The following is a 23844-nucleotide window of genomic DNA, read 5'->3' as shown; positions in this document are numbered from 1 at the left end:
TTGTGATGCAGCAGAAAACAGTTTAGACTTTGGCCTCAGACAGCACCGAGTTCAGCCCTGGCTCTTCCACTACTTTACCAGTTCAGTTCAGTTCAGTTGCTCAGTCTTCTCCGAGTCTTTGCAACCCCGTGGATGGCAGCACGCCAGGCTTACCTGTCTGTCACTAACTCTTTACCGGTAGAGGTGACCTTTTCAACTTGTCATCTTCATTTGTAAAATGGTTAATAATCACTGCCTGCTTTGGGTTGTTGGGAAAGTTTTTTGTTTTGGTGAAATGTCTGTCTTTTGGCACCACCCCTACTTTTTCCCCTCTGAAATATTTGTCTTTGTGAGTTGTAAACCTTCTTTATGTACTCTTGGTACAAATCATTTGTCAGTAAATTTTTTCAAGTATTTTCTCCTAGTTTTAGTTTCTTGATAGTATCTTAAAGTGGCTAATTAGTTTGTAAGCTAGGTGAGACAAATGCTGTTTTTCCTTTCTGGTCTCTGTTGGCACTGTCCCTGTATAGCCTCATGACCTGAATCTGACCTCTGCTTGCTTTCTTCACTCTAAAAGTAGAGCGATACCATCAGGTGAAATGTCTGGGACAGACAGAATGTGGCTTGAGCAAAAGTAAAGAATTTGGGTGATTTATATGTTTGGTTTTGTCAGCCTCTTAGTTCTTAAAAATTAATCTTGGTGGAGAAACAGTGGGAGTGGTATTCCTTTCTGCAAGATTCTTTTGTGAGACTTTGATAACCTTTAATGTGTTCTATTTGACCAGGTTCTGCAACTGATTCATGAGAGGGACAACATCTGTAAACAGATCCACCTACCAGCCCAGAGTGGAAGCAGCCGTGTATTGGAGGCCATGCGGAGGGGGTCAGACTTGCTTGGGGAGGGGCGTTCCATACCAATCCATGTTTAAGGACCAAGCAGTGTCTAAGAACCTAGGATAGTGTGTGGCACATGGTAGCTGCTCAATAGAGATTTATCACATGGGTAAACTGATGGACTTTATAACTTGCTTTGTTCATTCTATAAGTATAGACTGAGGATTGGCTCACTCATTTGTTTAGCATGTGTCTTATTAAGCACCTACTGTGTGGCACACTGAGATTTTTAATCTTTATAGCTTTTCTGTGTTTACTTACTTTGGAAATAGTATAGCAAAGAGAAGACTGAAAGGAGTAAGTGTCAGATGACACACTATAGAACTAGTGATTTACCGTATATTACACATTGGCAAAGAATCTTGGAAATATTAAGTGTTAGTTTGTCTTCATTTCTTAGTTAAATAAAAATGGCTATTTGAAATTACATTCTTGAATTAAAATTTTATAGGCTCTGGATTAGGTCACAGTACAGGATTTGGATCTGAAGGGCCCTTAAGGATAATTTAACTTACTCTTTTACTGTCCTGTGTGAATGTAAAGTGATTATGTGAGGTAATTCATAGAGTTATCTTCTTATAGCATTCATTTAAAGAAGATTGGTTAATTTGAGCTTTTTCTTTTTGTTTTTTTATTGCAGGTATTCAAGAGAAGCTTATGTGGAATTAATTCAGCATATCAGAGAGTCTATCCCAGGTACATTTAAGAAACATATTTTGCTGGGCATATTACTTTACCAGTGACCCCCAGTCTTTTTGGTTAGATACAGGCAACACTTGTGGTAGTACATGGTGTCACCTTCAACACTTCTTTTACTGTTCTTCATTTCTCACTTTCTCTTACTTCTTTCTGACCAGATATCTTGGTCTTGCTAGAAATACTCAGAGATGTGGATTAGCTTGTGGCCTCAAACTAAAGAGATTCCTTTTCTAGAGTCTTCATGTTTCTGAACATGAGAGAGACCTTGTTTCTGCTTGTTAGCAGCAAAGTTATGGTCTAAATTAGTTCTGATTTGGGAGCAGTTGATATCTTTTTTTTTTTTTAACTTCTGTTTTGTATTGGGGTATAGCCAGTTAACAGTGTTGTGGTAGTTTCTGGTGAACAGCGAAGGATTCAGCTGTATGTATATGTATATCCATTCTCCCTTGAACCCATCCCATCCAGGCTGCCAGTAACATTGAACAGAGTTCTATGTGCTATACAGTAGGTCCTTCTTGGATATCCATTTTACTCTAGTTTTTAGATTTGTTGACAGTGTCTACATTGTTTTACAAATTTCTAATTACTGTAATGTGTTCTGCACCAAAACTTTGATTTGGATGAGGCAGGATAGCATGGAGGTTCTCTGGGCTGCAGTTTCCTCTTCTATAATGTGGAACTAATAGTACTCACCTTATTGGATTGTTGGGATAATTGAAGTGTGTTGGAATGTTGTGTTTAATTTCAAAAGTATATGTTTGTATGAGGTACTCAAACATTTTACATGATAGATCACATGCTGGGCCACAAAGCAAACCTCAGTAAATTTAAGGAAATTGAAATCATATCAAGCATATTTTTCAGCCACAACTCTATGAAATTAGAAATCAGCTACAAGAAAAAAATTGTAAAAAACCCAAACATGTGGAGGCTAAACAATATGTTACTGAACAACCAGTGGATCACCAAAGAAATCAAAGAGGAAATCAGAAAATTCCTAGAGACAAATGAAAATGAAAGCATGATGATCCAAAATCTGTGGGACGCAGCAAAAGCAGTTCTAAGAGGGAAGTTTGTAGCAATACAATCTAAGAAAAATCTCAATGAAATAACCTAACTGTATACCAGAAGCAGGTAGAGAAAGAAGAACAAGCAAAACCCAAAGTTAGAAGGAAAGAAATCATAAAGATCAGAGCAGAAATAAATGAAATAGAATAAAGAAAACAGTAGAAAGGACCAGTGAAACTAAAAGCTGGTTCTTTGAAAAGATAAACAAAATTGATAAACCTTTAACCAGACTTCACTTGATCTTAGCCAGAAGGCCGAGAAGCGATTTTTAACCAGACTTATCAAGGAAAAAAGGGAAAGAGCTCATTAAAAAAAATTAGAAATGAAAAAGGAGAAGTCACAGCTGACACCACAGAGATAGAATCATAAGAGATTTCTTTAAGCAACTGTATACCAATAGAAAGGACAGCCTAGAAGAAATGGACACATTCTTAGAAAGGTAAAATCTTCCAAGACTGAACCAGAAAGAAATAAAATATGAACAGACCAGTCATAAGTAGTGAAATTGAACTGAAATTAAAAAACTTCCAACTAAAGTCCAGGACCAGATGGCTTCACAGATGAATTTTATCACACATTTAAGAGAAGAATTAACACCTATCCTTCTGAAACTAGTGCAGAAATTGCAGAGGAAGGAATGTGCCCAAACTCATTCTATGAGGCCATCATCACCCTGATACCAAAACCAGAGAAGAAAAGACACCACCAGAAAAGAAAATTATAGGCCAATATCACTGACATAGATGCAGAAGTCATCAATAAAATAAGACCAAACTGAATCCAGTAATACATTGAAAGGATCATATACCATGATCAAATGGGATTTATCCCAGGGATGCAAGGATTTTTCAATATCTGCAAATCAGTATGAAACACCACACAAATTGAAGAGTAAAAACCATATTATGTCAGTAGATGTGAAGAAAAGCTTTTGACAAAACTGAAACAACTATTATGGTAAAAACTCTGCAGAAAGTGAGCATAGAGAGAACCTGCCTCAACGTAACAAAGGCCATATATGACAAACCCAGAGCTAACATCATACTCAAGAGTGAAAAGCTGAAAGCATTTCCTCTAAGATCAGGAACAAAACACTTTTATTTGACATAGTTTTGAAAGTCCTAGCCATGGCAATGAGAGATGGAAAAAAAAAAAAAAAGAAATCCAAATTGGAAAAGAAGAAGTAAAACTGTCACTGTTTGCAGATGACATGATACTATATATAAAAATCCTAAAGATGCTACCAGAAAACTACTAGAGCTCATCAGTGAATTTGGTGAAGTTACATGATACAGAATATACAGAAATCTCTTGCATTTCTGTCCATTAAGAACAAAAAGATCAGAAAGAGAAATTAAACAATTTCATTTACCACTGTATCGAAAAGAGGAAAATAGCTAGGAATAAACCTACGTAAGGAGGCAAAAGACATGTGCTCTGAGAACTATAAAACATTGATGAAAGAAATTGAAGTGATACTAATAGTTGGAAAGATATACCATGTTCTTAGATTGGAAGAATAGAATTGTCAAAACGACCTGTACTACCCAAGGTGATCTGCAGATTCAGTGTAATCCCTATCAAAAGTGCAATCTCTATCAAATTACCAATGACATTTTTCACAGAAATAGAACAGATAGTTTTAAAATTTATCTGGAAATAGGAAGGCCCTGAATAGCCAAAGCAATCCTGAGAAAGAAAAACAGAGCTGGAGGAATCAGGCTCCCTGGCTTTAGACCATACTACAAAGCTACAGTCATCAAAACAGTATGGTACTGGCACGAAAACAAATAATAGATCAATGGAACAGAACAGAAAACTCCAAAATAGACCCACACACCTTTCGTCAGTTAATGTATGACAAAGGAGGCAAGAAAACAAACAAACAAACAAACAAAAAAAGACAAAGGAGGCAAGAATATACAGTGGAGAAAATACAACTTCTTCAATAAATGGTTCTGGGAACACTGGACAACTGTATGTTCAGTTCAGTTCAGTTCAGTCACTCAGTCGTGTCTGACTCTTTGCAACCCCATGAATTGCAGCATGCCAGGCCTCCCTGTCCATCACCGACTCCCGGAGTTTACTCAAACTCATGTCCATCGAGTCGGTGATGCCATCCAGCCATCTCATCCTCTGTCGTCCCCTTCTCTTCCTGCCCCCAACCCCTCCCAGTATCAGGGTCTTTTCCAGTGAGTCAACTCTTCGCATGAGGTGGCCAGAGTATTGGAGTTTCAGCTTCAGCTTCAGTCCTTCCAATGGACACCCAGGACTGGTCTCTCTTAGGATGGACTTGTTGGATCTCCTGCAGTCCAAGGGACTCTGAAGAGTCTTCTCCAACACCACAGTTCAAAAGCATCAATTCTTTGGTGCTCAGCTTTCTTCACAGTCCAACTCTCACATCCCATATATGACCAATGGAAAAACTATAGCCTTGACTAGACGGACAACTGTATGTTAGGTTAGTATAAACGTGAACTTTAAATGATAACTAGGCTCAGACACATCTTTATTAGGAACCGTTATATATAGTCAACACATTCTTGCCAACAAGATATTTATTCCTATAGCATAAAAATCCAGGCTTTAGGATTAGACAAACACTTGGAAAGCATTTTCTGCCTCCTGTTGGTTTTGGAAATGTTTTCTCTGCAAAAAGTTGTCAAGATGCTTGAAGAAGTGGTAGTTGGTTGGTGAGAGGTCACGTGAATATGGTAGATGAGGCAAAACTTTGTAGCACAACTTTTGAAGTGTTAGTTGTCTCATATGCGGTTAGGTTTTCTTGTGGAGAAGAATCGGGCCCATTCTGTTGACCAGTACTGGCTGTAGGCATTGCAGTTTTTGGTGCATCTCATTGATTTGCTGAGCATGCTTCTCAGATGTCATGATTTTGCTGGGGTTCAAAAGCTGTAGTGAATCATACTGGCAGCAGACCACCAAACAGTGACCATGACTTTTTTTTTGGTGCAAGTTTGGCTTTGGGAAGTGCTTTGGAGCTTCCTTTTGATCCAGCCACTGAGCTGGTCATCTCTTGTTTTATACGATCCACTTTTTGTCACACATCACAATCTGATCCAGAAACGGTTCGTCATTGTAGTGTAGAGTAAGAGAAGACAACACTTCAGAACAATGTTTTTTTAATTTCAGGTCCGCTCATGAAGCACCCACCCATCAAACTTTTTCACCTTTCCAATTTGCTGCAAATGCCAAATAACTGTAGATTGGTCAGTGTTGAGTTCCTCAGCAACTTCTCATGAAGTTATAAGAGGATCAGTTTTGATGATTACTCTCTGTTGTCCTTGTCAACTTCTGCTAGCTGGCCACTATGCTCCTCATGTTCAAGACGCTCTTCTCCTCTACAAAACTTCATAAACCACCACTCCTTTGTACATTTGTTATCAGTTCCTGGGCCAAATGGCGTTGTTGATGTTGTGAGTTTTCTCTTCTGCTTTATGAGCCATTTTGAACTCAAATAAGAAAATTGCGCCAATTTGTTGTTTTGTCTAACATCATTTCCATAGTCTAAGATAAATATAAAATAAACAGCAAGTAATAAGTCATTAGCCCAAAAAACATAAAGCTAGAAATGCATATTAGTATTATATATAACATCTACATTTATATAGAATGGATGTCAAATGGCAAATTTAAAAACTGCAGTTACTTTTGCACCAACCTAATATAAAAGAAATATAAAAGAAATTAGAACATTCTCTAACACCATACACAAAAATAAAGTAAAAATGGATTAAAGATCTAAATGTAAGACCAGATACTATAAAACTCTTAGAGGAAAACATAGGCAGAACACTCTGTGATATAAATCGCAACAATATCTTTTTCTTTTTTTTGCATACTGTTTGGCTTGAGGGATCTTAGTTTCCCAGTCAGGGGTTGAACCTGGGCTATGGCAGTGAAAGCATCAGGTTCTAACCACTGGACTGCCAGGGAAGTCCCACAGCACTACTTTTTGGATCTACCTCCTAGAGTAATGAAAATAAAATAAAAATAAGCAAATGAGACCTAGTTAAACTTAAAAGCCTTTGCACAGCAAAAGAAACCATAAACGAAACAAAAAGGCAACCCACAGGATGGAAGAAAATATTTTCAAATGAAGCAGCCAAGAGGGGATTAATCTCCAAAATGGACAAACAGCTTGTGCAGCTCAGTATCAAAAAACAAACAGTCTAGTCAGAAAATGGACAGAACACATAAATAGACATTTCTCCAAAGAAGACATACAAATGGCCAGAAAGCACATAAAAAGATGCTGAGACATCGCTGATTATTGGAGAAATGCAGAGGGAAACTACAGTGGGGTATCACCTTACACCAGTCAGAATGGCCATCATCAAAAAGTCTTCAAACAGTAAATCTTGGAGAGAGTGTGGAGAAGAGGGAACCCTCCTAAACTGTTGATGGGAATGGAAATTGGTGTAACTACTATGGAGAACAGTATGGAGGTTCCTTAAAAAACTAGGTATAGAGCTATCATATGATCTAGCGATCCCACTTGTGGGCATATATCTGGAAAAAAAAAACATCCAAAAAGATAAGTGCATCCCAGTGTTCATTGCAGCACTATTTACAATAGTCAAGACATGGAAGCACCCTAAATGTCTCATTCCTCAATAGAGGAATGGCTGAAGATGTGGTGTGTGTGTGTGTGTATACACACACACACACATATATACATATATATGTGTGTGTGTGTATATAGTGTGTGTATGTATATATGGTGTATATATACATATGTGTGTGTGTGTGCATGCACGTGTGTGCACACACGTACATGTATATATGCACACACTGCAGAATATTACTTAGCCATAAAAAGAATGAAATAATGCCATTTGCAGCAACATGGATAGTCTGAGAGATTACCATACTAAAGTGAAGTAAGTCAGAGAGACAGAGACAAATATATGATATCACTTATATGTGGAATCTAAAAAGATGACACAGATGAACTCATGAAACAGAAACAGACTCACAGACTTTGAAAACAAACTTATATTTACCAAATAGAAAAAGTGGTGGGAGGGTTAAACTAGGAGTTTGGGATTAACATATACACTATAACATATGTACTATATATAAAACAGATACCAAGAGGGAGGTGGGAGGGGGGATCGGGATGGGGAATACATGTAACTCCATGGCTGATTCATGTCAATGTATGACAAAACTCACTGCAATGTTGTGAAGTAATTAGCCTCCAACTAATAAAAAAAAAAAAACAAACATACCAACAAGGACCCACTGTATAGCACAGTGATCTCAATATTGTGTAATAACCTATATCGGAAAACAATCTGAACAAGAGTAGATATATGTATGTGTATAACTGAATCACCTTGCTGTACACCTAAAACTGACAACATTATAAATCAGCTATACCGCAATATAAAATAAAAGATTAAAAAAAAAGTAAAAGCAGGGCAGATTTGAAAATGTGAACTCCTACTGTGTCCCTGTCCCTCAATCCAATGTTTGAAGTGAAAAATACCTTTTCTGGTATGAAGCTGAGGGGAATGTAGACTGAGAAGCCAGGCCTTGGCTTGGGAATCTTGTCAATGAGCAGTCATGTCCCTCCTTGCTCTGGGTTGATTGATCTGTTTCACTTGCACATGGGTTAAATAGCTCCTGGAAAGGCTGTACAGTTACTATCCCTCCCTCTGAAATCTCCAAGTGCCAACAGCCTCTCTTGAAGGTAAGCGGCAGTGACATGCTGTCATTTGTCGTATGTCACAGGTGTGAGCCTCAGCAGTGATTTCATTGCTGGCTTTTGTGGTGAGATGGAGGAAGATCACCTTCAGACAGTGTCTTTGCTTCGGGAAGTTCAGTACAACATAGGCTTCCTCTTTGCCTATAGCATGAGACAGGTGAGTCCTGGACTGGGGGGAAGAGCTCTTTCTAATTCTGAGACATCATTCCTGACCAGTTTCTGATTGATTGTGAACTGCTGGAAGAAAAGAAAGAGACAGCAAGCCTTTTCTTGAGAAACCACAGGGATCTTAACCATTCATTATTTTTTTCTAATAAACCTATTTACTCTTTTATGCAGTTTAGCAACTTGAGATGAAAAACAACTGCTTCTGCTACTATTCCTCTTTATTAGAATATTTTTAAAAATTAATTGGTTAATTAATTTTTGGCTGTGCTGGGTCTTTGTTGTTGCACGGCCTTTTCTGCAGTTGTGGTGAGCAGGGTCTACCCTCTAGTTGCTGTGCACAGGCTTCTCACTGTATAGCATGGACTCTATAGAGTGTTTGGGCTTCAGTAGTTGCAGCTCCCAGGTTCCAGAGCACAGGCTCAGTAGTTGTGACCCATGGGCTTAGTTGTCTCATGTCATGTGGGATCTTTTGGATCGGGGATTGAACCTGTGTCTCTTGTATTGGCAGGCAGATTCTTTATCACTGAGTCCACCCTTTATTAGAATATTTAGAGTTATTGTTTAGAATTTGAAAGTGCAAGGAGGGACACCGTTCTCTTTAAAAGAAACTGCAAATCCTTTACTAACATGCATAACTTCTTTTTTGGCCTACAGATATGATTTGTTTTAGGGAAGCTCCTTGTTGCCCTCCTAGCCATCCTCAACCATTAAAAAAAATATTTATTAGTATTTATATTTTTGGTTGCGTTCGGTCTTGGTTGTGGCACACGGGATCTTTGTTGTGGAACATGAACTCTTATAGTTGTGGCTCACATGCTCAGTAGTTGTGGCACTCAGGCTTAGTTGCTCTGCGGCGTGTGGGATCTTAGTTCTCTGACCAGGGATTGAACCCATATCCCCTGCATTGCAGGGAGGATTCTTAACCACTGGACCACCAGGGAAGTCTCATCCTTGGTTATTTTTAATTTCCATTTTTCTAGGCCAAGTGAACCCACTGATGATTTCTGCTTTAGAGTTTCTCCTATAACACAATTCCCAGGAAAACAAAGCAGAAGGAGATGAGAAAGAAAAGGGCGAGTAATGCATATTTCTTGCAGAGAGGAATGGTCTTGGTTGCCTGCTGTTTTCTTGATAGCAGGAATGAATTGCTTGGGTCACTTACCATCTTCCCAATCACCTCAGGGGTCACTTGCTTTGTGTTTTGGCTGGAGACTGAGGGGCTTCCATGGTCAGGGAAAAGCTGTCTGATGAATGATTGAGCCATGAATGTCACTTAGCTGTCTCTCATCAACCAAGCTAATTCATGTCTTTAAAAGCCCACTGCCAAGTGTTCTATAGACAGTGTAAGTGGGCCATTGTGTGTATTGATGTCTCTTACAGAATTGTTTCAGGGATAAAGCATCAGAGGAGCTGTTGGCTTCCAATTTGCTTCATTTCTGTGGATGTCACAAATATGCAAGAGAAATTTCTCTTTAACTCTAGAGTCGGAAATGAATTTCAGTGTGTGGTGGAAGCATGTCCTACAGGCATTGCTTATGAATGTTGATTTAGGAGTCTATTTAATAATTCCTAGATTAGAGTGAAAGTTATAGAGACTTCATCAGGTGGCATAGTGGGTAAGAACAGTCAGATTGTGCCTCTCCCATTTAATAGCTATGTGACCTTGGGAAAAGTCTTTTCTTCATCTGTGAAAGGGAATAACATTAATACCAACCGTATCAGATTGTTTTGAAGTAATATATTAGCTAAATTAAATATGTATAAAGCACTTAAAATAGTGCTATATAGTAGTTGAGTGCACAATAGAGGTAAATTATTATTGTTAATAATAAGAATTAGAGTAAGCCCTGTAAAAGAATTCCATTTTAGAATTCTCTACCCATTCTTCATTTTCCTCTGGATTTGGTAGTTCTCTTAGTAATCCATTTGGTAGTTCTCTTTGGTAATCCTCTCTTAGAGGATTAGAGTTAGGCAGATTGGTTTGGATGTCCAGACTCTGGTGTATAGACTTTCCTCTTTTGTTTAGTTTTGTAGTTCTCCAGCTGTATTATGAGCTTGTGTTAATAAAGATATGTATAAACATGTGTGTATGAATATATTTATATATAAAGATGTATGTACACTGTGATTTTGGATGATTTAAAAGCTTTTCAAGGGTAAATTTTATTTTATTTTTTGACTAGGTAATACATGTGCATGGTATAGGATTCAAAAGATCAAAATAGTGTGCAGTGCAAAGTAGTTGTTTTTTCTTCCTAGATCGCCTGGTTTTTCAGTTCCTTCCCTGAAGGCAACTGCTCTTAGGAACTTATTCTGTAACCTTCCAGAGATATTTCATGTATTTATAAGTATATTTATATGTATCCTTTCTATATCAAACTTGCTATACATGATGATCTGTACCTTATTTCTGTTCAGAGTATATTTTGGAGAGCAATCACATCTGTATATACAGAGCTAGCTCATTCTTTTTCACAGCTGTGTAATATTCCATTGTGTAGATAAACCATAATTTATTTCACAGGTTACTTATTGATAAACGTTTACTTTGCATCTTGTGTCTTTATAATGCTGCTCAGAAACCTGGTACATGAATTATTTAATATATATGTGCTATAAAAGTATCAAGAACAATTTTGAGTCCATGATTTTCATGTGCTAAATTTAGAGTTTAACCCTTGTAAAAATGTGACTCTGTTGCACCTTTTTCTCTTAGAAGGCCTCTGAACTAGAGAACCATTGTGGTGTGGCTTGAGTTCCTGTACATGTGTCTGTAAATTGCAAATTGGATGAGCATGTCTGCCTTAAAAATGGATTCTACAAGTCCTTGGTAACCTCCATCTCTCTTTTTTCAAGCAGAAGACACGAGCATATCACAGGCTGAAGGATGATATTCCGGAAGAGGTAAAATTAAGGCGTTTGGAGGAACTTATCACTGTCTTTCGAGAAGAAGCAACAAAAGCCAACAAATCCTTTGTGGGTTGTACCCAACTGGTGCTGGTGGAGGGGGTGAGGCTATGTGTATACGTATATTTTTTGTTTGTTTGTCTTTTTGTTTTTTAGAGCACAGTATATCTCCCTTTATTTAAATCTTTGATTTATTTTAGCAGTTTTTAAAGTTTTCAGCATATAGGTCTTGTACATGTTTTGTTAAATTTATACCTTTTTTTTTTTTTTAGCTATTGTAATTGCTATTGTATTTTTCATTTTGGGTGTACATGTGTTCACTGTTAGTATGTGGAAATAATGGATTTTTTTAAAAGAAATAATTGATTTTTATATTGTAGCCCATGATCTTGCCGAACTCAGTAGTCCTAGGAGTTTTTTGGGTAGGTTCCTTGGGATTTTCTTAGAAGTTATCATATTATTGGTTTTTTGTTTCTTCTTGTTGTTCTGGGTTCCTTCTTTTATTGTTTCCTTTTTGCTTAGAGAATTTCCTTTAACAGACATTCTGGTAGTAGATTCTCTGTTTTCCTTCATCTTAGAATGTTGATTTCTTCTTCATTCCCGAAGGATGTTTTTGTATTTAGTGGAAGGATTAGGGAAAAGTTTTTCTGCTGCATCTTTCTGGAAGCAGTATCATGTGTGTATTTTGAGTACCAATTTTGTCTGTTTTCAGTCCTTTAAAAAATCACACTGTCTTAGAAATATACTGTGTTTCAGAAAGTTTGGGCTTCTGTAGTCTTCCATCGTCAAGCTTGGGAACCTAGTCATCATTTAGAGCACTAAACAGTTAGGATAAGGGGTGTTAGGGAACTTGACCTTCTGTGAAGCTTCATGTTTCAGCTCTTGAAGAGAAGGGGAAGGAGAGAGGCAGCACCCTTTCTGTGACTCCTTCTGAGTTGAGAAAGGAGAGTCCTGCTCTATGCCTTAGGATATGGCAGCTTCAGAAGCACCAATTGCTTGGTGTGTGTTTGTTTGTTAGGACTCTCCAGTAATGAGGAACTGTGGGAAATTTGTTCAAGCTATGTAATTCTACTTTGTGTAAGACTTCAGGAGTATATTGTGGAGCCCAAGGTTAAGAATACTGCCAGGTGTCTGGAGGGGACTGTACCCAATCTGGGAAGCCCTTGAGGCTCAGACTTACTTCTCTCCTCCTCAGGTCAGCTTTTCCTGATTTTTTTATCTGTGTGGCAGAGTACAACAGCCCTGTAGTTCCTGTGTTTTGTGGTATATAGTTCCAACTATTCACAGACCAATGTTGTGTTTTTCAGCTCCAATTAAAATTTCTTGGCGAGGGAGTCTGATCTGCTCAGCTTGGGTTAGGAATCTTCCTGTGGTCTGGTCCAGCTGTTGGTTGATGATACTGAGCTGGTGAAATATCCCCAAAGTGTTTTCCTTGATAAGTCCTTTGCTATTTAGGGTATCAGCTATGATTCTGAAGATCTCCATATATGAACATGTCTATTAGCAATCCTTATTTTGTCCAGTAGGAATTAGGTCTTACTGTATCCCCAGCTCTCCTCACACAAGGTCTGGTACAGAATAGTGTACTTGCCTTTTGATTGAATGAGTAAGTACTCAGAGGTTACTAATCCATGACTTCATTGACCCCACAGAGAGCACATGGTAATTATTTGAACCAAAACAAGTTTTTTTTTGGTCTTTATTTTATTTATAGTAACTAAATGAAATTTAATTTTATTTAATTAATTTGGCTGTGTGGGGACTCAGTTGGGATCTTCAGTCTTTGTTCTGGCATGCAGGTTCTTTTTTTTGTGGCATGCAGATTTTTAGTTGCAGCACAAGGAATCTTCGATTTTTGTTGTGACATGTGAACTCTTAGTTGCAACGTGTGGGATCTAGTTCCCTGACCAGGGATCGAAGCTGGACCCCCTGCATTGGAAGTGCAGTCTTAGCTACTCGACCACCAGGGAAGTCCCAGCAGTAGTTTCTTATTATTTTCATATATCTAGTCAATGTTCCAGTTTCCCTGTTTGTCTTATAAATGTTCGTGGTTGGTTGGTTCAAATCATGGAACATGAATGCTGTATATTTTTAAAAAATTTATTGTAAAGCCATCACAAACCTTGCAGAAAAGTAGCAGTATAGTACAAAGAACTTTTTTCTTTGAAGCATTTGAGAATAAGTTGCTCTGATGCCCCAATTCCCCAAACATTAACGTGTTTATTTGTGCGAACAGGAGCATTCTTCTAAATAACTATAGTACAACCATCAGCATCAGAAAATTAAGCTTGTTAGATTATTACCATTCAGTCCTTAGACCCCACTTAAGTTTCTCCACTTACCTAAGAACTGTCATTTATAAGAAAATGATTCAGTTCAGTATCACATGTGTTGTCATTTTATCACTTCTTAGAAATTTAATGTGTTTTGGCATGGTTTTGTTTGGGATATATTGAGGCTACATAATTTGTGGTTTTATACTTTTCATCAGATTTGGCAAATTTTCATTTATTACTCTTCAGATATTTTTCTGTACCCCTCCTGCTTTCTGCCACCCCCTCCCCTTTGTTCTCCCTTCTAATCACCCATATGTGCAACCACCTGATACTGTGTCGTAGGTCACTGAGGCTGTTCAGTTTGTTTTTTCCTGTCTTTTTTTTTATATCTGTGCTTTACTTTGAATAATTCAGTTTCTATTATTCTCTCTTCAGTTTTGTTATTCTTTGACAGTGTCTCATTTGCTATTATGTATTGAATTAAAACATTCAGATGTTGTATATTTCATCTGTATAAGTTACATTTGGTTTTTTTAAAACATCTTCTAGTATTTCTCTCCTGTGATCTTGTTTTCTTTTGAAACTTAGTCTTTGAACTTAATTAAAATAGCTGGTTTAATATCTTTGTGATAATCCCATCATTGCCATCATTTCTAGGTCTGCTTCATTGATTTTTTTCTTGATTATGAGTTACATTTTTCTGCTTCTGGGCATATCTAGTGATTTTTGATTGGATGTTGGACATTGTATTGTTGGACATTATTTTTGAATGTCTGGGATTTGTGTTGGGCTTTGTTTTAATAAGCAGTCTCATAACTCGTGGTTTTGTTTGATCCTTTTAAGGTTTATTTTTAATCTTTGCTAGAGAAGTTTTTTTATTCTAGGAAAAGTTTGGCCTTAGTGCTAGGTGTGGCTGTAGATTCTGGAATCGCTGCTGCGTGTCCCAAGGAATCAGTGAGGACTATTTGTTCCTAGATCAAATGATTCCCAGCCCAGTGAGATCTGGGAGCTGAACAGTTCCCAGCGAATCAGTTCTTTGTGTGACTCCATGGATTTTCACCCCTCTTCTCTAGAACTTGCTCTACAGTTTCTAGCTATCGCAGGTTCCCTGGACTTTGATCCATTTTTCCTCAGTTCAGAGGGCACCATGTTCTGCCTTGAGGTCTCCCTCCCAGCTTTGTGTTCTCTGGTCTGGCACGTGTCCTCTGGTAGAATGCAGGGGTGATTCTCTCCATCTGTTTTCTTCTCTTGGGGATCATAGTTTTGCTCAATCTGTTGTCCAATATCAGAAAATAGGTTTTTCATATATTTTGTCCAATTTCCTGGTTATTTAAGGCCTGAGGATGAATTTCGTTCTTGTCACTTCCTCATGACTGGAAGAGAAAGGCTTGTGTATGTTCTGGGAATTAATACTCAGAACTGCATACTGCATACTGATTTTATTATTCTCCTGGCCCAGTCGTTTACATGTTACAATGGAGGCTCTGCCTTCCAGTCTCCTATTCACTGAGACACGTAACCTAGGCCAGACAACCCGAGAACACTCCCGGGTGATTGCTATGAGACTCTGTGAAGTGAGAGTCATTTTACGAAATATATCACCCATATGCCATTGGCATCAAGCCTGTTGGAGGTTCAGTCCTGTGAAAGGTAATTCTGTAAATCAAAGACTCAATGATTGAGACATTTATTATATTGACATATTGTCAGCAAAACTTTATTGAGTTTCTGTCATGTGCCATTTACTGACCTTGTGGGTAAAGCAGCAGTGAAGCACTTAGTCTTAGGTGATTCCTTGGTTAAAAAGTGGTCTATGGCTCAGACCCTTGGGGATCTGAGACAGACCAAGAACTGATGACTGACAAATTCGTAACTTCTCATCTATTCTTTTGCAGCCCAGTAAACGCTCTGCTACTGACCTGTGTGGCCGGAATGATGGAAACCTTAAGGTGATATTTCCTGATGTAGAGGTGGAGGATGTCACCAACTCTGGGCTCAGGGTCCGAGCTCAGCCTGGGGACTATGTGCTGGTGAAGGTAAGGAGTTATTTTTGTGCTTTTGACTTGGTGCTGTGAAATGGGAGTTGGATTGGATAATTTGAGGGAATGAAGTTTTTTTCCTGGAGAAATTCTTTAGTAAGATAAAAATCTCTTCTCAACCCCACCAATGTAAGGGTACTTGAATTAAATTTTAAACTACTCCTAACTAGGCCTTCTGTTTTTATTCTCTTCTCTCCTGCCCTGAAAGGATTATTTCTGGGAATTTAATGAGGTTGGAATAACAGTAGCAAGTAGTTTTCTGCTGGAGAGAGGCCAGGAAGAGTAAGTTCTTATGTGAGTTGATAGTTCTCTCTGGCAGAGATAAGCATTCCCTTCGAGGTCTCTGATGCCCCAGATGTTCCTAACTTACAAGTTTTCTGCATTCCTTCCCTGGACTATAGGTCTAGTTGAATGGCTGTGGGATTTTTTCCTTTTTTCCTCTCATTTCACTGAAGATATTCCCCCTTCCTGAGTTTCTTCTCTCTTCTTTTCCTTCTCATACCACCACAAGTCTGCCACTGCCATCTTCCCTTCTTCCCCTCATTTCCACTTTGCCCAGTGCCAGAGGCTGGCAGGACATGTGCTGATGAGATGGGCAGGAGCATAAGTACTTTTCCAACACTGATCTCTGAAGCATCTGCAAAAGAGAGAGGTGGCGAGAGGGTGATTCTTCTGCTGATGTTGTTCAGAGTTATCTCCTCTGCGCTGTTCCTTGGTGCCTCACCCTCCACTCTTCCGTCCTTGTTACTTCACCTTCCTCTTGAATCATAGGAGCCATGGTTCATGGTATGCAGTAGAAGGAGTCTCATTTCCTTGGTGTGTAACTTCTGTAGATTCGCCTGGAAATTTTACCAGCGCTCAGAACTTTTCTGTTCTGTCCATCGGACAAAAACAGTGATTTTGCAGGCGGGGGACTTCCGTGGTGTCATTCCTTTCTGGCCTTGTTTGGACAGGGGATTGTCTTACTTTCAGCATTGCCTAGAGGTTTCCTCAGGGGAGGAATTCCTACTAGGTAGCAACCTGATTGATGTGGAAACAGTCTCTCAGGCTTTTCCACTTGTTCTTTCTTTCTTTTTGACACTGTCTTGTTTTCTTCCTCATTTTCTGAATTTTTGCTTCTTTGATTTTCAGTTGCTTTTTCATACCTCTTCCTATTCCCTTTCTATTATAGATAAAAGGGCTGAGGTTAGTGGGTTGGGTTATAATGACATAGGGTTATAATGGGTTATAGGTTACAATGGGCTATAATGACATAGGTTAGGTCCGATGGTGGTGACTAAAAACTCAGAATACACTGGCTTAAATAAGCAGAAGTTCTCTTTCTCATAAAAATCTAGATATACGGAAGGTCCAGGGCTGGTGACTGTGATGGCTCCATGATCACCAAGGGTCTTCTGTAAAATGGAAAAATTCCATTTGTCAAGAAAGACAGAAAGGTGATACTTGGGACTCTTGTTGTTCCAAAGTGACATAATAAACCTGACAAGTAAGATTTAGTGGAGGGAGCAAAATAAAGGAGAAACTGTGAAACCAGGGGTCTGTTGGTTGTTTCTGTCGCTCGTATCTGCTGTTCTCATCTTTCTCCACTTAGAGTGTCTGGGCTGTACTAGAACCATTTCCTCATAAATTCCGTTTTCTTCTTGTCCTTTCTTCTGTGGTGCTTATTTGTCTAGACTCCAACCTTGGTGAAAATGATTATCTGCTTACTTTGTATCTGCGTGAAAACAGCTAAATATTCTTGGGGAAGAGCACCCAGTTAATCTGTATGACATAGGTTAGGTCCGATGGTGGTGACTGAAAACTCAGAATACACTGGCTTAAATAAGCAGAAGTTCTCTTTCTCATAAAAATCTAGATATATGGAAGGTCCAGGGCTGGTGACTGTGATGGCTCCATGATCACCAAGGGTCTTGACTGCTTCTGTCTTTTGCTGTTCTCTGTGTGGCCTCCATTCTCAAGGTCATCTTATGATTCAGGATGGCTGTTACAGCAACCATGTCCATATCCTAGCTTGTAGGAAGCAGGAAGAGAGGTGAAGGGCATGTCTTATTCCTTTCAAGACACTTTGCAGAAGTTTCACACAAAGGCTGCAAAGAAGTTGAGAAGTACAGTCTTCATTCCGAATGACCACGTGCCCAGTTAAAAATTGGGAATTCTGTTACTGAGGAGGAAGAGAACTATTGGGGGACAAGAAACAGTCTCTTCACAGAAACCAACTGTACTCAGTTCACATTTATGCCATAAACTTCAAATTGAACGCTCAGCATGGCCCTGAAATCCTAATTTTACAGTATTTTCCCAATAAATTGGCTTTTCCCCTCTTCATTCTCCCTAAATCTTCACTCATGTCTTTAAATCCTAGTCCTAGCTGATGTCTTTGTCTCATCTTGTGTAGAGAAAATAGATGCGGTCGCGTGACATCTCACTGTCTCATCGTTGTTTGCACCCACTCACACGCATCTCCGCCTGTCCCTGCTGTCTGCTCACGTGGGCTGTGTAGGAAGTGTCTGCATCTTCTGTCACACTGCTGCTTGTGCTTTTTGCTTCTATCCCTTCACATCCTCTCCAGATTTGCATTTTTCTTCTTTCTCTCTTGCGTCCTAAACTTAATGTGGCCAAAATAGAATGAATTCTTCCCACTTTCCTGCAATTTTCTTCTTTTGAAGTCTCTTCCATCTTAGCAAATAGCACCACTCAGTTGCTAAAACCAAAAATATAGGCATCATCCTAGATATTTATTTTCTTGTACTCCCCATCAGTAGTTCATCTGTTTCAGCTCCACCTGTGGAATGTATCTTGGATCTCTTTCTTTCTCTAAGCTGTCATCTTGGTTAGCTTAGATTAGTGCAGCCTTTTCACAGGTTTTCTGTTTCTGTATTTTGAAAGTGAATTATTTTATTGAAGCATATCATAAATGTAGAAAATTGCTCAAAAGTGTACTTACGACTTGATGAATCATCACAAAGTGACCCTACCTGTGTGACTGCCTCTTGAATCAAAAAACAGTATTTTCAGAACCTCCAAAACCCCCCTCATGTTCCTACCATACTCTTCTTCCCGCCATCCTAATTTTTAATACCATAGTTCAGTTTTTCTTGTTTTTGATATAAAATTGAATCATACAGTGTAGATTTTTGATAACATGGATATTTTACAGTTCATCTATGATAATATTTATCCATATTATATGAATATACCACAATATATATATTGTACTTTTGATGGCCATTTTGGTTGTTTCCAGTTTGGAGCTATTACGAATAGAGCTGTTGTGTATGTGTTACATTGCATTTCTATGGGGTATATGGTTTGAAATTGCTGGGAAACTGGGTAAATATAATAGAAAGAGCCAAAATGATTATACCGTTTTGCATTCCCACCAACAGTACCTGAGTACTTCAGAGGCTTCGTATTCCTGCTTTCATTCTTGCCCTCCTCTAGTCTTCCTGTCCCATAGCAGTCAGTTTGATCTTCTAAATCAGATCACTCACTCATTTGCCTAAGCCCTCCAGTGGTTTCTCATTGGAGCCGCAGGGTGTCCAAGGCCTTTTATGGTCTTTCCCAGCTACCTTTCCAACCTCATGTCCTCTGACCTCTTTTTATTCTCTTTCCTCTAGTCTTAGTGGCCTCTTTTTTTGCCTCTCAGACTTTGTTCTAGTGTTAGGGACTTTGAAAATGCTGTGTCACTTAGGAGGGTCTTGATTTTTGCCTGGCTGCCTTCTTTGAAACCTTACAAGTTCTCTCAAATGTCGCCTCCTTGAAAAGCTCACTAGTGCTGAAAGCAACTTCTCTGTGCTTTGCTCTTGTCACTGTTTACATTAGCCCATTTTATCTTCATCAGTTCAGTTCAATCCAGTCACTCAGTTGTGTCCGACTCTTTGCAACCCCATGGATTGTAGCACGTGAGGCCTTCCTGTTCATCACCAGCTCCCGGAGTTTACTCAAACTCATGTCCATTGAGTCAGTGACGGCATCCAGCCATCTCATCCTCTCTTCCCCTTTTCCTCCCGCCTTCAATCTTTCCCAGTATCAGGGTCTTTTCAGATGAGTCAGTTCTTCGCATCAGGTGGCCAAAGTATTGGAGTTTCAGCTTCAACATCAGTCCTTCCAATGAATATTCAGGACTGATGTCCTTTAGGATGGACTGGTTGGATCTCCTTGAAGTCTAAGACTCTCAAGAGTCTTCTCCAACACCACAGTTCAAAAGCATCAATTCTTTGGCGCTCAGCTTTCTTTATAGTCCAACTCTCACATCCATACATGACTACTGGAAAAACCATAGTCTTGACTAGATGGACCTTTGTTGGCAAAGTAATGTCTCTGCTTTCTAATATGCTATCTATGTGGGTCATAACTTTTCTCCCAAGGAGTAAGTGTCTTTTAATTTCATGGCTGCAGTCACCATCTGCAGTGATCTTGGAGCCCCCGAAAATAAAAGTCTGCCACTGTTTCCACTGTTTCTTCATCTGTTTGCCATGAAGTGATGGGACCAGAAGCCATGATCTTTGTTTTCTGAATGTTGAGCGTTAAGCCAACTTTTTCACTTTCCTCTTTCACTTTCATCAAGAGGCTCTTTAGTTCTTCTTCACTTTCTGCCATATAGGTGGTGTCATCTGCATATCTGAGGTTATTGATATTTCTCCTGGCAGTCTTGATTCCAGCTTGTGCTCTCTCCAGCGCAGCATTTCTTATGATGTACTCTGCATATAAGTTAAATAAGCAGGGTGACAATATACAGCCTTGACGTACTCCTTTTCCTATTTGGACCCAGTCTGTTGTTCCATGTCCAGTTCTAACTGTTGCTTCCTGATCTGCGTACAGATTTCTTAAGAGGCAGGTCAGGTGGTCTGGTATTCCCATCTCTTTCAGAATTTTCCACAGTTTATTGTGATCCACACAGTCATAAAGGCTTTGGCATACTCAGTAAAGCAGAAATAGATGTTTTTCTGGAATTCCCTTGCTTCTTGAGTGATCCAGCGGACGTTGGCAATTTGATCTCTGGTTCCTCTGCCTTTTCTAAATCCAGCTTGAACATCTGGAAGTTCATGGTTCATATACTGCTGAAGCCTAGTTTGAAAGACTGAACATTACCCTGCTAGCATGTGAAATGAGTGCAGTTGTACAGTAGTTTGAACATTCTTTGGCATTGCACGTCTTTGGGATTGGAGTGAAAACTGACCTTTTCCAGTTCCGTGGCCATTACTGAGTTTTCCAAATTTGCCGACATACTGAGTGCAGCACTTTTTAACTGGAATTCCATCACATACACTAGTTTTGTTCGTAGTAATGCATCTTGGCACGATAAATATCTTAGGAATGTGTTTGACTGGTACAGCCTGGATCACAGCTGCCTTTGGGGTTGGGAGGGCAGCGTCTGTGATAGGCTTCCCAGGTGGCACTAGTGGTAAAGAACCCGCCTGCCAGTGCAGGAGATGCAAGAGACTCGGGTTTGATCCCTGGGTCTGGAAGATCCCCTGGAGGAGGACATGACAACCCACTCCCAGTATTCTTACCTGGAGAATCCCATGGACAGAGGACCCTGGCAGTCCATAAGGTCGCAGAGTCAGACACGACTGAAGTGACTTACCAAGCACACATGTCTGTGTTAGGCAGCTCGTACATAAACCTTGTGGTTGCCTCTGTGGAAGACCATCTCTCAAGAGAAAAGGGAGTAGTGACTGTCTGGGACTGACCTGTTTTAGACTTCTTAAATTATATACATCAGTATTGTATCAGATGTCTCTGAGGGTGTAGAGGAACCCGTGCATCCTCGAGATGCTGGCCTGTCATCTCCCATTAGATTCCATTTGGTGGCCTCTCCTTTGGACCATTCACATTAAGTCCCTGTAGTTCAGTCCCAGTTACCTTGCCTTCTTCTGATTGGTTTTCTTTCAGATCACCTCAGCCAGTTCTCAGACACTTAAAGGACATGTTCTCTGCAAGACCACTCTAAAGGACTCCACAGCATATTGCTGACCTTAGTGGTTGGCGTCAGTTCTTTCTGGCAGCAAGAGAAATATGACTGGTCACTAATGGAAGATGAAGCTTTGGAGCCAAGCCTCAAGTGGTGAAGCAACTTTCTATGAAATGGAAAATGCATTTCTTTGCTGCTTTGTGAACAGCTTTTACAGTCATTAAATTTACCTAAAGTAGTTCATTTTTATCTACTTTTACTTCATTTTTGCCTTGGTGAGTGTCTCTGAGATTTTCCCCGAATTTCCCAGCCCAGTTTCTGTTGTGGACTATAATACTTCTCTGGTTCTCTCTCATGTACCCTAGGAATTGGAGACTAAAGGGTTAGAGAAGGTGGAAAGAACCATTTGCTTAGGAAAAACTGCTCTAGATCTTTCTAACATTTTGGTTTGATAACATTGACTCAGGTACCTATCTCCTCACTTTATTTTACCTGAGAAATTCCCTCATGGACCCCCCGCCTTTTTTTTTTCCAAGCTTGTCAGATTATTCTTTGCCTTCAGGGGCTTCCCTGGTGGCTCAGAGGTTAAAGCATCTGCCTGCAATGTGGGAGACCTGGGTTTGATCCCTGAGTCGGGAAGATCCCCTGGAGAAGGAAATGGCAACCCACTCCAGTATTCTTGCCTGGAGAATCCCGTGGATGGAGGAGTCTGGTAGGCTACAGTCCACGGAGTCGCAAAGAGTTGGACACGACTTCACTTTCACTGACAGCATTTGGAGTTTAGAAAACATCATTACCTTCTAGTAGGCTCTGAGGAGTCACTCTTGGCTCCTTAATCTGCCAAGATTATGTCATTCTGTGGGGATCATGTGAAAAAATCCAAAAGATGGTGGTATAGAATATTTGGAGTCAGAAGGACTCTGGTCTAAGTTCCCACTCCATTTTTTCAAAGTTGTGTGAACTTGAGTAGTTATTTTATTATTTATCTGTGCCTTGATTTTCTCATGTGACATGGGATAATAATACAATGCTTATCTCATCTGGAGTTCAGTGAGATTGTACTTGTGAGGAACTTAGCACTGTCTGTGGAACACAGTAAAATCTTAACAGATGAAGAGTGATCATTGAAAAATTTTGCTTCTAAAACACACTGTGTATATTAGGATATGCCGAGGCTTTTATTGTGTGTATGGCTATGATCTCCTTTTACCCCTTCCCACTGATCTGCATAGAAACCTTTGAGAATCCCAGGCTAGGAACCTCTTCCGTACCAGTTGGCATGGCTTGAGGGGGTTAATCCATCTTCTGGGACTTCCTTGGTGGTCCAGTGGCTAAGACTCTGAGTTCCCATTGCAAGGGGTCCAGGTTCGATCCCTGGTCAGGGAACTAGATCCCACATGCCACGATGAAAGTTGAAGATCCTGCATGCTGCAACTAAGACTTGTTGCAGTCAAATAAAAGTAAATATTAAAAAAAAAAAATCCATCTTCTATTCAAGAAATATTTGTTACGGCTCTTCACCTCAGTTCTTTATTCAGAAGACATGAAAAACTTTTGGAAATTTTACTTTTTATGAAAAAGTAAATCATACATGTGGTAAATAATTCAAATGATACAACAGGTGTCTGTAATTGGTCAGTTTCCTGCCTTTTACTGTTTTCCTGGATCAGAAAAGGCCAGCATTTGGGACTTCTCTGGTCCAGTGGGTAAGACTCTGCAGTCACAATGCAGAGGGCCTGGATTTGATCTCTGGTTGGGGAGCTAGGTCCTGCGTGCATGCTGTAACTAAGAAGTCTCACGTGCCACAACTAAGACCCAGTGTAGCCAAAATAAATAATAAATAAACAAATAATCATTAAAAAAAGAATGCTGCCTAATGTATAGTAGGTGAAAGTGAGAAGTGAAAGTGTTACTTAGTTGTGTCCAACTCCTTGCGACCCCATGGACTGTAGCCCACCAGGCTCCTTTGTCCGTGCAGTTTTGCGGCAAGAATACTGGAGTGGGTTGCTATTTCCTGCTCCAGGGTATCTTACTTACCCAAGGATTGAACCTGCATCTCTTGCATCTCCTGCATTGGCAGGCGAATTCTTTACCACTGTGTCACCTGGGAAGCCCTTAATGGTTGCTTTGAGAGTTATAATATCTTAATTTATTAACAGCCCAATTGATATT

General features: G+C 39.5%; 1 protein-coding gene across 10 annotated transcripts in view; it reads left to right on the top strand.

Moving 5' to 3' along the window:
• CDK5RAP1 (CDK5 regulatory subunit associated protein 1) overlaps positions 1–23844 on the top strand; it is a 64153-nt gene that overhangs the window by 13074 nt on the left and 27235 nt on the right. For 4 of the 10 annotated variants that reach the window (XR_009690108.1, XR_009690107.1, XR_009690106.1 and 1 more), the window contains exons 11-15: positions 765–862; positions 1514–1569; positions 8395–8525; positions 11393–11545; positions 15615–15755. Coding sequence is in view for 7 of the 10 variants with exons in the window: in XM_061127078.1 (XP_060983061.1) it covers positions 765–862; positions 1514–1569; positions 8395–8525; positions 11393–11545; positions 15615–15755 (579 nt within the window). In the remaining 3 variants the exon portion in view is untranslated. Of the gene's footprint in view, positions 1–764; positions 863–1513; positions 1570–8394; positions 8526–11392; positions 11546–15614; positions 15756–21653; positions 21911–23844 lie in introns of those variants that run through there. The other 6 variants (XM_061127073.1, XM_061127076.1, XM_061127075.1 and 3 more) reach the window with 4 other exon arrangements.

The sequence above is a fragment of the Dama dama genome, chromosome 23, assembly GCF_033118175.1.
Source record: "Dama dama isolate Ldn47 chromosome 23, ASM3311817v1, whole genome shotgun sequence".
Classification (NCBI taxonomy): domain Eukaryota; kingdom Metazoa; phylum Chordata; class Mammalia; order Artiodactyla; family Cervidae; genus Dama; species Dama dama.
The sequence above is the reverse complement of the archived record's forward strand: the minus strand, read 5'-3'. Positions and strand labels throughout refer to the sequence as shown.